The sequence below is a fragment of the Vigna radiata genome, chromosome 10, assembly GCF_000741045.1.
Source record: "Vigna radiata var. radiata cultivar VC1973A chromosome 10, Vradiata_ver6, whole genome shotgun sequence".
In the NCBI taxonomy this organism is placed as follows: domain Eukaryota; kingdom Viridiplantae; phylum Streptophyta; class Magnoliopsida; order Fabales; family Fabaceae; genus Vigna; species Vigna radiata.
Window position 1 is genome coordinate 15,291,926 of NC_028360.1, and position 14,538 is coordinate 15,306,463.

Genomic DNA, 14,538 nt, shown 5'->3' on the forward strand with positions numbered 1-14,538 from the left:
TCAAACTTAAAAAGTGATGCGAAAGTGAAAAGTTAGAGCTTTCTTTTAGAGAAAATGTCCAAAATTCAGTTTATATATATTACGATTTGAGTTCGACGTTATATAATTTCTTATCTGTATTCCTTACAAATAAAAGAAATTGTGTTTTTATAAAGATTAAAAAAAATAGAAATAAACAAGTTGAATTTATAATTGAAGTAAAACGTAGATAGCGTTTTTAAATAAAAAGAAAGAAGGAAAATTATGTTTAATGTACCAATTTTTCTCAATTTTTTTTATAAAAAATACATGTAATAAATTAAAATTAAACATATAATATATCATGAACGAGTTATTTTTATAAGCTAAACAGTTTGGCTGATAAATTGAATTTAATCAAAATACTCAAAAATATATAATCCAAGGTGTTTAACACCAATAGTCAAAAGATAAATTTGGAATAAAGAAAAGTCTAAGTTTATTTTTCCAAGAATGATAATATTTAAACACCTTTTTTTCCACGAAGGCACTTTACAGCAAAACACAACTAGTAATTTAAGCAAACTTTGGAAAACATTTGTAGTAGACTAACATATTTACACTTTTAAATAAATTAATAAATCTAATATCAAAATATTATAACAAAAATTGATTAAATATTAATAACAGTGCTATTTCATTCATTTAAAAATTGATTAAGTTTGGTAAAAAAATTGAATGATTTTGAAACTTTTTTTCTGAATTAAAGAGTAATTTAGTTGGAATATACCTGCCTCAAAAAGTAAGGTTAATATATTTTTTTTCATGCAAATAGGGGACATAATAAGACTTTGTCATTCATATAGAGAACCGTCTTTGGAAAACGTTGACTACGGTTTATATTTTATCATTCATGTAAAAGGATAACAAGTTTGGTTTTTTTTTTTTTTTTTTTTTTTTTTTTTTTTTTTTTTTTTACACAAGGAAAAGTTTGTTTTGTAAACATCGACTTTCTTTGAGAGAATCTCCTCAATTAGCAAATGATAAAGGTAAATTCAATTTAATGATATATATACTTAAATAAAGTAATCTATAAAAAATTATTTCAGAACTAACTTTTGACTTTTGTTGACATGAACAAAATTTAATTAAAAGGAGAACCAAATAAAGTTGGTAATATTGGCAACTGTTAAGTTCATTTATTAAAATATTCAGTGAAATTATGAAGATAAAGAACAATAATTGCTTATATTTATACGACATTCTTATATCAATTTTCATTTTGACTGGTGAAATATAGTTCGGAAGTATTTATGATTTAAATTTTTAATTAATTTTCCTAAATCTTATAATATTTTATTCATAGATAAATTACTTTACTTTCAATTATAATATATTTTTCATATTGTACATTTATTATTAACCTTATGCCACATCATACAATATTTTTATTAAAATATAGAATAAAATATATTTTGAAATAGACATGAGACAATAAAAGAAAATAAAAATAAAGCAAAAGTACAATTTGTAATCTTGAAAATATTTAAAACCAGTAAAAGGTATCTAAAATGAAACACGTTAAGGTGGTTGTTGACTATCCGTGTGTAATTTAGTTATTTCTATTTTTTATATGAGAAGGTCAGAAGGAAGAAAGAGCATATGAGTGCCTCTGTAACGGTTTTTCTGGTTTATTTCAGGAAAGACTGCGTTTCCTTAATACTTTTGTACTTAAATGTTCCATACGGCACATGTTAATCTCGCGATCTGCATAACAAAACACAACAACATATGCTACACATTCACATTTCATACGTAAAATAAACAAATCTATCTAATTTCGTTAATTCGGCACAGCTAGCTGTTGAATTAGACCGCTCCACTTGCACACTGTTTGAAGCTCGTTGAATTGACTCCATTCCATCTGTATATATAGCCACCCAATAACCCTTCATTCCACTGCAAGAAAACCTTTGGATTCAGCTATGAAGTTCCTTCTTCAGATAGTCTTCCTTGTGGCGATGCTAATGGCTTTGGTCATTGCTGATGCACAAACAGTAAAGAAAAAAGAATCAGCATTCCTGAGCACCATGAAAAGCCAGAACTCTACTAAAAAGCCAGTTACCCCATCTTCTGAAAGTGAAGAATTAGCCTCTCTCCGTGGAGCCAAAAGCCTCCATGGGCATAAAACTGTGCGTGGAGCCATGACTTGTGATAAATATCCTAGAGTTTGTCGCACTAAGGGCAGCGAAGGACCTGACTGTTGCAAGAAGAAATGTGTGAATGTGTCAACTGACAGAAATAACTGTGGCATGTGTGGAAAGAAGTGCAAGTACTCGCAATTGTGTTGCAAAGGTAAATGTGTGAATCCTATGGTTGACAAGCACCATTGTGGAAAATGCGGCAACAAGTGCACCAAAGGGGATTCCTGCGTTTTTGGTTTGTGTAGCTATGCGTGAATGATTCATTCCAATGAAGGACAATATTCAATTAATTACTTTTCATCAAAAAATATAATCTATTATTTGTATGTGACTGAATAAACGGACGAAACTCATCATTTTAGGATTATATAGATGATCTTTGCTGGATATGTAACTATGATTTTTTTCATTTGTTGTGGTTGAATAAATTTAATTGATTTGGTATATTTGTTATAGCTTGTGTTCCTGGTAACTTGAGTAAAAGAGTATCCAACGCTTATAAAGTTTTCAGAATTTGATTCTTACGACATACAATAATTTCTATCGATAAACTTCACACATTAGTTCACTATTAGTTAAAAAATATCACCTCAATTTAACTCGTTTTTTTTTATAATTTGATTTGATCCAACACTATATTAATACATTGGTGGTTATTTCATTTAATAATGTTTTACTTTTTCAATTTATTTTATATATTTATTTATATTTTTAATCAAGTTGGTATTGTTTTAATTTTTTTGTTAATAAGATAATATGACTCATATTACTATTATCTTCTATCATCTTACTGAGTTATCGCAATATGTTATATATATATATATATATACTCATCCTAATTGTTACTTCTAAATTTGCATTTATAAATTTATGTGAATTGCGCCTATTAGCTTTCTTGTCTCACAAGCTATATATTCTCATGTTTTCATCTTTCTTTTTAATAACGCTAGCTATGCCATAACGTAAAGATAAATATTTTGGTACTGGATCAACTGATTTATATTGTAATTAAATAAAAATTGATATTTTATCTTATTCATCAAAACTTAATATTTTATAAATTTAGATAATCGTTATAAACTATGTGAAAGAGGATATACAAGACCTACTAAGAATTGGAAAGATATAAATAAGATGACAACTTCAATCATAATAAGTTAATTACAACCACCACTTCAATAGTTAATGACATAAAAATCTCTTAAAAGTTCCACTACAGCATATTAGATGAAGAATAAAACTTAATTTTGGATTTTTCGAATTTTAAATAAATAACCAAAGCCTACATCCTACAACTACATTTTAAAAAGCAAGATTTTGAAGGTGTCTGTGATTGAGTTGGAGACTTCTGTCAATAATATTACACTAAGTAATGTTTATTGATAGAATCTTATATCTAACAATTATCAAATAGAAGATAATACGTTAAAATTTTATTGGTAATCATCGATTGAAAAATTTATTGATAAAATTTGTCAGTAGACATCGTAATTTAATTCATCTTTTGTTTCTTTTCTTCTTTTTCTTTTTTCATTGTTTTATTGTTTTCACGAACAAAGCAACACATGAATAATCAGTTCATTTTCAAACAATCAAACCATCAATTTATTTTTAATAATAAAAATCATAGGGAATAAAAAAGAAGATGAAAGACGAGGTTTTTCCACAAGGTGAAGTTTCGTTCATAGATTTATTCTTGGTAAGGTGGAATTTTTTTTACGACTCTAAAATCTGTAAGAGAAAGAGAGGGGAGAAAGATGTCACCAATGTCAATGATATTCCTAATCACACACGTCTACATTGTAAGGGCTTGTTGTAAAAGCTGAAATGCGAACAATGGTGGTTGTGGGTTTCAATGGTGGCAAGTTATAGGTTGTGAAGGGTAGTGGTGATGAGATTCTGAGTTGTAGTGACGACAGGAAGCAATGGTGACTAGACTTTAGAGCTTGCAATGGCGGCAACTAAGAAAAATGAACACACAAGAAAGAACATCAAAATTTGGCATGTTTATTGACACTGAACACGAAATTTGAACAAAAAATTAACGCTCTTATTATCGACGAATTTTTTTGTCAGTAATACACATTTCATTTACTGACAAATTTAACAATTTCGTCAGTAATTATCGACAAATTTCTCTAATAAGAATCGTCAATAATATATATTTTATTTATTGACAGATTTAACTAATAAAAATGTTTGTCATTAATACATATATCATTTATCAATAATTTTGATCGACGAAAAAGTATGCCGATGATGCATATTTAATTTATTAATAGATTTACTCACAAATTTTTCTTTTTACAATGAATCTTTTAATAAAATTTATTAATAATTCAAATTTATAGACAAATCTATTTTCTTCGATAAAATTTGATCAATAATTTTATGAATTTTTGTGGTATTGATTTTATAATTTCAAAACAATGTTTGTAAAATAGTATTTCCCATATTGGATTAAAAAAATTCAGTATTATAATTTTAATAAGGAGAATTGATTTTTGTTCAATATAATGTTAAGTTGAATATATTTTTAATATAATTTCTAATTATAATAAATCAATACTTTAATTTGAGTTTTGTATAATATTTAATAATTCTTTATCAGTATTTATTAAAGTATATAATGCATCAAATAACAGTATTTTTAAGATGATAATGATTTATAAATTGTCATGCTAATAATTTTATATGTATATTTTAATTTAGATTTACACAACAGTAATTATATATTTATCATATTTTTAAGAATTATTGCATAATTTTTAATATATATATATATATATATATATATATATATATATATATATATCATATCCTACTATCTTTAAGATAAATGTATTAACATACCATATATACCATATATGGGTTATACATTGTATATGTATATAATAATAATGACTTAAATTATATTTTAGATCTTAAAATATTAAACATACAAACATTATTGCCATTAAAATAAAGTTATAATTTTAAGATATAATTAAAATTAAAGTTGAAAAATAATTCGCATAACATTAAACTAAAATAATTACATTATTAATTTCAATTTTTATTTTTTATATTTAATCTTTTTCTATTTGAGGTTTTTTCAAATTTTTTAATTTTATAAATTAAAATAATTATCTATAATAAAAAAATATCTATAAAACAAATAAAATTTCCTATAATAAAATTATAAAAATATTCATATTTATTATAAAATAAAAAAGTTATTTATGTGAACTAAATATAAAAATTCTATTATATATTATCATGATGACAAGAGGTATATATATATATATACACATATTTTTTATAATAATATCTTTATAATGCATTAGTAGAATTTATTTTCTTAAAAACATGATCAATCTCATATGAGAGTGTAATCCAATTAATGAATTAATTAATGCGAGTTTGGCAATGTGAGAGGGTGGGGATAGGGCCCATGACCCGGTGTTGAGATTTAACAGTATGAGACTTGACAAGAGTAGAATGAACATCCAAATCCGAATCTCAAAAATATTACAGACCTAATTCAAAAGCGCAGTGAAGTGTTGTGTCTCTTTTTCTTCTCTTGAATCTGTCTTCTCAGCATTCAGTTTAATTCGATTCAAATCGAAAAGAAAAGAGAAGAACAAATGGTGTCGTCCCAAGTTGTGAATACATACCCGTTGTCGAGCTACACGTTTGGCACAAAGGAGCCCAAGATGGAGAAGGACACCTCCGTCGCCGATCGTCTCGCTCGCATGAAAGTCAAGTGCGTATCTTCTTTCTTTTCTTCTTCTTTTCCAAACCCTAGATTAAACAGCCCCTTTTACTTTTACTTTCTTCTAGACATGATATGAAATCTTGACTAATCTTCCCTTCTGCTTTAAAACCGAAGAATAGAAAAGAGATGATAACCTTCTCCTGTTATAATTTGACCTGTTCTTTGCCCTATGTGCTGCTCAAATTAGTTACATACCCTAAAGCTTCTCAAATATTATCATTTCCTTTGTTTCAGCTATATGAAGGAAGGAATGAGGACCAGTGTGGAAGGGATTTTACTGGTATGTATGTTAACCTTTTTTTTTTTCTTTCTCTTTTTCTATTTTTTTTATCAGTGTAGGTGGTGGAGACACTCATTTTTTATCTGGTTATTGTGTGAGAAGAAAATCATTTTGGTCATATTTGTGCAATGTTTTCCTGCTTTCTTCTAATTATCTGTTATTATCACACCATGAGATTTACTTTCAGTATAGGGGCCAAGTTGAAGGCAATTGTTTAAATTGAAAGTGACAATAGCATATGCATGGTACTCATCTTTTCAAGTTGGCTACTATGGTTGTTCACGAAATTATTTCTATTAAATTGAAAAACAGTGTATGACATATGGTGTCTTCTTCTACCAGGTTTTAGGGGTTTTTATTTAAGATTTTTTTGGGTGGGGGAGAGATTGTGCAGTAGGTACAGGACAATATAGATGTTTAGATCTTTTTACAGTGTTCTATTGGTGGAGCTAATGTTGGTTGGATTTGATTATAGTTGTGAAGTGTGTTAATTGATTTCAATAACTCAGGTGAAATTATGAGATTAGTAAAATTAGTATGTCAATAATTGGATGCGTAATTTTCTAAAGTGAAGAGATGTTCCACTGTTATATAATCTACTCCCCCTGTGCAACTTTAATATTGTTGAACATTTGAAGCTAATTGACTATATCAGTAGATCTATAAAATTGCATTTAAGTGTTTCTCTAATTGACCTGGTAGTCATTAGGTCTAATCATGGGAACATCCTCTCTGGCCACGAGGATGAAGTTGTGTACATATTTGACCTTCCCCAACCCCACATTATGGGAGTTTCATGTACCAGACCACCCCCTCTTTGGAACTTTGGCTCACTAAGACCATAAAGGTCCATCTAGGTGGAGAAAAAATGGATCCCCTTTTGGTGGGATTCTTTACTTACAGCAGATTAGTTCTGGGTTGAACTCATCATCTACACTTAGATTTTTACTTTTTCAATTACTTATTCCTATAATATGTTGTTAATTTTCTCATCTATGGCATTACTTTCATAAGAAAAGAGTTTAATCTAATTTCCTTTAAGGTCGTGTTTGTCCTATCTCATCTTTATGCCTTCAACGTGGCAGGTTCAAGAACATAATCATCCACATATACTTCTTCTGCAAATTGGAAACACGTTTTGCAAACTCCCGGGTGGTCGTCTCAAACCAGGAGAGAATGGTAAGCAATCTTCTGTATTATGAACTGGATAGTTTGAAAATAGAAGTCTGTGATTATGCTTATTTACTTGTTTTTGGGGTTATTTAATGCTGTTTACAGAAATTGAGGGCTTGAAGAGAAAGTTGACTAGCAAGCTTGGTGCTAATTCACCAGCTCTTGTGCCTGACTGGCAGGTATTATTACTTACTTTTTACTAATGAACTTTGGAGACACATGTTAAATTTTCCATTATGTGACAATCCACATGTTTTTTGTTGCTCATTTACATTTATTTCTTGAAAACTTCAGATAGGTGAGTGTGTTGCAATCTGGTGGAGGCCAAATTTTGAAACCATAATGTATCCATACTGCCCTCCTCATATCACAAAACCCAAGGTAATTTGGGGAAAGAATGACATTAATACATTGTATTCCTGGTTCCCTTGGTTAGTTGGTTAATTGGTCTATGCTTACAATAATGCCATACAATATCTTGTATGCAGGAGTGCAAAAAACTTTTCCTTGTTCACTTATCTGAAAGGGAATACTTTGCAGTGCCCAAAAATTTAAAACTACTTGCTGTGCCATTGTTTGAACTCTATGACAATGTTCAGGTATGGTATTATAGTTCTTTTCCGTTACTGGATTGTTGAATGAACTCTTTATAATTTGAAGAATTCTTCATTATCATTGGTTGTCCAATGGAAAACAACGTAAGGGGATGCTTTCAATTGATTTGGGAGATTATGGGACCCATCTCAAATGTTTCATTTTTTTGGGAATATGTTAGAAGTTTTCATCTACAGACTGATCGTGGTATTAATTTTTAAACTTATCCACATAGGTATGCTTGTCAGTCAAAATATGTTAAACTTTTTTCCGTGTCTTATGAATTTTGTGTATCATTTGTTTGCAGAGATACGGTCCAGTTATATCCACCATTCCTCAGCAGCTATCCAGATTCCAGTTTAAAATGATCACTAATTGAACGTAAATTTGAAGCTTACATGCTGATAAATTACTACTGTCTTTTTTATTTTCGTTACCAGGACTGCCATTATCATTGTTGCGTAGAGAGAACTGAGTTTCTAAGTAGAATAGTTATTTAGTGACATGCTTTGTCTGTATTTATTCCTTGCACTATGGGTAGATCTCGATTATCAACCATCAACAGAAAAGATGCAATCAAGTATTCAACTTGTAGGTTTATGCCTAATACCCCTGTAGAAGTCAAGGAGATAAAGAAGTGCCTTCTGTTCATGTCTGTTGCTTCTGCCCTCCTCAGGTTGCCAATATTGGTGTGCAAAGGGGCATGTTTTTCTGGTGAAAGGCATTGAATGGCAAAAAGTATGCATTTGAAATTCAAATATAATCCTCGTGGCATAATTTATACAAGAATGACAAAAATTTAAATGCCTCTTTGACTTATTATAGACAGTTTTAGCATATCCTATTTCTGAAGTTGCTGCCTGTGCACGCTTGGTGGAGTAGCACTTGATTCGAATATTGATAGTTCATTTTCTTCCTTATGGTTTCCTTCACCTATTTAAAGTCCAAGGGTCTGGTGTGATTTCTTCTATTGATAATAACGATTAAACGTCAATAAGACCGAAAATAGAAAATAGTATTAGAGGTGGAAGGAAGCATTCCCAATGACAATGTACATAATAGTAGTGCTGTATTTTGGGAAAGGGTTGTAATTATTTATATATATATATATATATATATATATATATATATATATATATATATATATATATATATATATATATATATATATATATATTATGGCCATGGATTGGATATAATAATCTTCTATTCGTCTCACCCTTTAGCTGTTTGGCTTCCCATGTCCAAGGCACTCTCACCATGGCTCTGCAGCCCATTGTTCTCTCTCGACATTTTTTTTAAAATATTTTTCAAGTTTTATCTTTGTTTTATTAGTTTCTAAATGAGATCCCTAAAAATAATACATTAGTTTCATATAATCATAGAATGACCATTAAGACCGTGATATTTACTAGTAAAAATCAAAGTATTGGTTAATGTACTCGAAATTTAGGGACTGGAGTCGCTTGAATTGCTTTGCAATGAGAGCAAATGCGAGTTTAACATCACTTTTTGACACCCTCGTACATGTCGAAACACTTCTTGAAGACAATCAAATATTATTTATGTAAAACAATTCGGCACTTGCAAAATATTGTGCCATACTCGAGGGAATAATACAAGGTGAAACATATCTTACCATTTTGACATTATAACCACAATTCATACATTCATCACCTAGAAGCAACAATTAGATTCTTCATAATTTTCAAATTTTGAATGCTACCAATTGTACCGTTTTTTCCTTTAACTAGCACTGTGTTGTGTAACCTTTTTTTTTATTATTAATTGTTTTTAATTTCCACAATTTCTAATTTAACATATTATAAAATAGTGTTCATCATCCATGGCACAAATTATTTAATAAGCCTCCGCTCTCTCTCTCTCTCTCTCTCTCTCTCTCTCTCTCTATATATATATATATATATATATATATATATATATATATATATATATATATATATATATATATATATATATATATATATATATATATATATNTATATATATATATATATATATATATATATATATATATATATATATATATTTATGGATGCCTGGTACACAAACATTTTAGTTTTCGAGGAATCTAAAGTTGAAATTTCTAATGTTTTGTTTATATTTTAAAATAACCTTTTTGAGAAAATCAAGTCTTTTACAAAATTGTTCTCATGGGAAGTTGAAATCTTACTTTTTGAAATTAAAAAATATCAATGTGATAAAAATATCGCACTACTCTTATTTGTTCACATATTGCGATAAATAGTTAAAATTTATAGTAGAAATACCATTTTACTTTTTACTTTCAATGAAACTTGGTAAGTATTGCTATAAATAATTGTGACAAACGAAACAAATCTTAATTTTTAATTATTTTTACCATAATATATGGAGAGCTAGGACCTGTTTAGACCAAACGTAAAACTTGGTCAAATTAAATATTTACTATTTTTTTTTTTGGGTTAAATACGTTTTTAGTCCCTATACTTTGTGGCGATTTTGGTTTTAGTCTCTCTTTCAAACTAAGGTACAATTTAGTCCTTCAACTTTAGAAAACTCTGGTTTTAGTCATTTTTATCAAATTTTTTTAACTTTATTTTTTGTTTCAAGCACGTTTCATTATAGCATTTGGATTGTTTACACTGTTTGACACATTTTTGTTTCAATGTTAATTGAGAAACGCGTTTGAAACAACAAATAAAGTTAAAAAAATTTGGTAAAAAGGACTAAAACCAGAGTCTTTTAAAGTTGAAGGACTAAATTGTACCTTAGTTTGGAAGAGGGACTAAAACCAAAATAGGGACTAAAAACATATTTAACCCTTTTTTTTTTAATAAAAAGGCTAATTCCATCAATCCAATTGTTGAAGTTTGGTGTATTTGGTGACTGTGGATAGAAATTGTTCACATAATCTTTTCAAAAATAAATTTGATAGAAAAGAAGCTATACTTTCATACATAAATATATTTAATTTAATATTTATTGAAGTTTATCTCATAACTAATTTTACAAAAAGTAATTAATACAAGAGATATTATGGATTGAGTCTTATAAAATAGAACATATATCATTACTTCTAACTGGAGTCTTGTAATAAGTTCGCAAATGTTAAATTACAACGATCTAACCGTTAAAATAAAATATTTTATTGAAAAGTATTTGATACTATATTAAATTTAAGTTATTGTATATGATAATTTTCTAATTATAAGTGAACTTTACCAAACATTAATCTACTATAGATATGTAATTTATATAAAATTTAACGAAGATGATCGGTAAGACAATCTAAAAGTATTCAATGATTATATATATACACACATATGGAAGAATGTTTACATTGGTTAAAATTATTTGTTGTAAAAAGTAAATAAAAAATCTGTTTACTAAGATTGACACCTAAAGTTTCATTTGATCTTGTCACAAGGATATGTTAATCTGTCAATGTATCTTGTTTATTAAATTATTGTGTATATGGCGAGCATGTTTGATTGAACACAGTCCACTACTAACTTATTATATTTCCAACATAACCCCATCCGTTGAATTGGTAATTTTGGTTTTACAATCATAGATACACAAGATTCATGAATCTGTTTATACATCCAGTCACTGTTTCGCAGCTATATAACCATAGATTGTAATCATTAGTCAACCGACCCACGTTTTTGTTGGCTAATTCTACACCAATCAATTCCTACGAGTAACTCTCAAATCAAGCAATTCACAGCATGCATGACCTTCTTCAAATCGTGTGCACCACCTTCTTAATTTGCCATCCATATATATATATATATCCATCACCCTTTTTTCCAGCGATCAAATTCTCAAGCTATGGCCACTTTAACCATTATTCTCCTAGTACTCTCAGCATGCTCTCTATCCACCTTAGCTTCAACATTGAATAACAGAGATTCAACAAAGGAGTTCGATGCCCTCTCTCCCATTCCAAGCTATATCACCCAGAGTAGCCCTAAGAATGTTGTGATGAACACAATAGATTCATGTTGGCGAGCCAAAACAAATTGGGCTTCTAATCGCCAATCCTTGGCGGATTGTGCAATTGGCTTTGGCAAAGATGCCATAGGAGGAAAGTTTGGTGATGTATATGAAGTCACCGATCCTTCTGATGACCCTGTAGACCCAAAACCTGGCACACTTCGTTATGGTGCAATCCAAACAGAACCCCTTTGGATAACTTTCGCCGAGGACATGGTCATCTCGCTAAAGAATGAGCTCATGGTGAATAGCTACAAAAGCATTGATGGGAGAGGAGCCAAAGTGGAGATTGCAAACGGGGCTTGCATTACGATACAAGGTGTTAGCCATGTAATCATACATGGAATTAGCATTCATGATTGTAAGCCTGGTGATGGTGGCATGGTTAGGAGCACTCCTGAGCATGTTGGGTATCGTGAAGGCTCTGATGGAGATGCCATCAGCATATTTGCCTCCTCCAATGTGTGGATTGACCATTGCTTTTTGGCTCGTTGCACCGATGGTCTCATTGATGTTATTCATGCCTCCACTGCAGTCACCATCTCTAACAATTACTTCACCCACCACGACAAAGTAAGAAATATATGAAAAACATCTTTTCCTTTTCATCATGTATATATAACTAATAACTACTTTACCAATAACATAGAAAGAGTTAATAGAAGAATTTCTAACAGTTTTTTGTGTTGAAAATAGAGTTTTTCCACTTAAGAAACTTGTATAATTTGTATCCGGATCATTTGTTCTATGCACTCCTTGCAGGTGATGCTGCTAGGGCACAGCGATGAATACAGCGCGGATAAAGTAATGAAAGTAACAGTAGCTTTTAACCACTTTGCCAGTGACTTAATAGAAAGAATGCCAAGGTAAAATGGTTTGAATTTTATTTTTCTTTTCATTTCCTCAAATTAATATTCATATATTTAGTTATCTGGATGATGAAATTCATGCAGGGTGAGATTTGGTTATGCTCATGTGGTGAACAACCGGTATGACGAGTGGCTGATGTATGCCATTGGTGGCAGTGCCGACCCTACCATTTTCAGTGAAGGCAACTACTTTACGGCTTCAGATGATTCTTCTGCAAAACAGGTAACAAAGAAAGCCACCAGCACTTCTCACGGAATCTTGTAGCAAGTGAATGACATCTTAAGGTTTATTTGAAAGTAACAGTTGATCCGTTGATAATAGGTTACGAAGAGGGAAAGTAGTGAAAAGTGGAAGAATTGGAAATGGAGGAGTTATGGAGATGAATTCTTAAATGGTGCTTATTTTGTGCCATCTGGGTATGGAAGTTGCAGCCCATTGTATTCATCTGCTCAAACTTTCACAGCCACCCAGGCATCCATGGTGCCCTTGTTAACTCTCAATGCAGGGCCACTCAACTGTGTTCTTCACAAACCTTGTTAATTTCCTTTAACTTTTTCACCTCTTTTCTTTATTTATTTTCATGATTTTCTTTCTTCAATTCAGTCATTCTTATACATAGCAGCAGAGTGTGAAAATATTGGTACAACCCTAGCATGCTGCATCTTCATCATCTTCTATTATTATAATTAACTTATGCTCTTTATTTAAATAATTTTATATTATAGTCTTAATTTCATCAATTTATTTAGTGCTATAATTCCTACCATATAATAAACTAATAGCTCGTGGAAGCCATTCAAACTTTTGCAGTTTCCAAAACAAGATTATAAGATGTAAATACATTGAAACAATAATTCCTAATTAATAGATTTTAGAGCGCGGGTAAGTAAATAATTTAAATTAAAACTAACTTGATAAAATTTACTGAACAAAAATATATTTACAACTGTATTATTATAGCTACTGTTAAAAGTAACATAAAAATAAAGTTGTCCATTAATTTTATTTAAGCGTAAATTATTATAAAAATTATAGCCCTCGTATCATGTATCATGTAGACTTTTCTTGTTCACGTCTTTGGTATAAATTGAAAGTTTTGCCGTTCTTTGTTTTTCTTTTCCTATTTTTTTTAATTAAAAAGTGGTACAAGACTCTTAAAAAAAATGCTACAGGCCCTTCTCGATTTTTTTTGTGTGTCATTTTCTTAAACTTTGATTAAATTAGGCGTGCCCAAATATAAATAATTTTATTAATTCCCCAAAATTTGTACGGATTTTTATCAGTGTATAATCTTCTTTGTTGTTGGTTGAAGTAGTCTTTTAGTATCAAAACCAATACAGTGAATAACAAGAGAAAATGAAGAAAACATTGTTATATAAGGTTTAGTGCATGTTTGTGGGCACGGAAAAACTTTTTAATAAATAAAAACAATAAAATGAAATGAATTTTGTATAAGTTAAAATTAGAGTATGCATAATTAATAATATAAATTGAGAAAAATTATATATATTTTTTCTTACAAATTAGTTTGCATATAAATTAATTTTAAAAAAATGTTAATTAAAAATAAAAATTTTAATAATTTAAACGAAAGAACTTTTATAAAGTTATGTATAAATTAATTATAATTTATGAAGAAACTCCTTTTATTAAGATACTCCTCCAAAAACATAAGTAATTTAATTGGATGTAAAAAAACA

General features: G+C 29.4%; 3 protein-coding genes across 3 annotated transcripts; all 3 read left to right on the forward strand.

Annotated features, from left to right (window-relative positions):
- Positions 1-1,931: 1,931 nt before the first annotated feature.
- Positions 1,932-2,509, forward strand: LOC106774894 (stigma-specific STIG1-like protein 1). The gene has a single exon (XM_014661919.2). The coding sequence runs from the start codon at positions 1,944-1,946 to the stop codon at positions 2,415-2,417; it is 474 nt and encodes a 157-aa protein (XP_014517405.1). The 5' UTR covers positions 1,932-1,943; the 3' UTR covers positions 2,418-2,509.
- Positions 2,510-5,586: 3,077 nt separating this feature from the next.
- On the forward strand, positions 5,587-8,882 carry LOC106774563 (pre-mRNA cleavage factor Im 25 kDa subunit 2). The gene is made up of 7 exons (XM_014661595.2): positions 5,587-5,907; positions 6,154-6,199; positions 7,285-7,378; positions 7,478-7,551; positions 7,667-7,753; positions 7,861-7,971; positions 8,274-8,882. The coding sequence occupies exons 1-7, from the start codon at positions 5,789-5,791 to the stop codon at positions 8,343-8,345; spliced, it is 603 nt and encodes a 200-aa protein (XP_014517081.1). The 5' UTR covers positions 5,587-5,788; the 3' UTR covers positions 8,346-8,882.
- Positions 8,883-11,585: 2,703 nt separating this feature from the next.
- On the forward strand, positions 11,586-13,530 carry LOC106774895 (putative pectate lyase 2). The gene is made up of 4 exons (XM_014661920.2): positions 11,586-12,541; positions 12,731-12,834; positions 12,922-13,060; positions 13,160-13,530. Exons 1-4 carry the CDS (start codon positions 11,804-11,806, stop codon positions 13,376-13,378), a joined length of 1,200 nt encoding a protein of 399 aa, XP_014517406.1. The 5' UTR covers positions 11,586-11,803; the 3' UTR covers positions 13,379-13,530.
- The last annotated feature ends 1,008 nt before the right edge of the window (positions 13,531-14,538 follow it).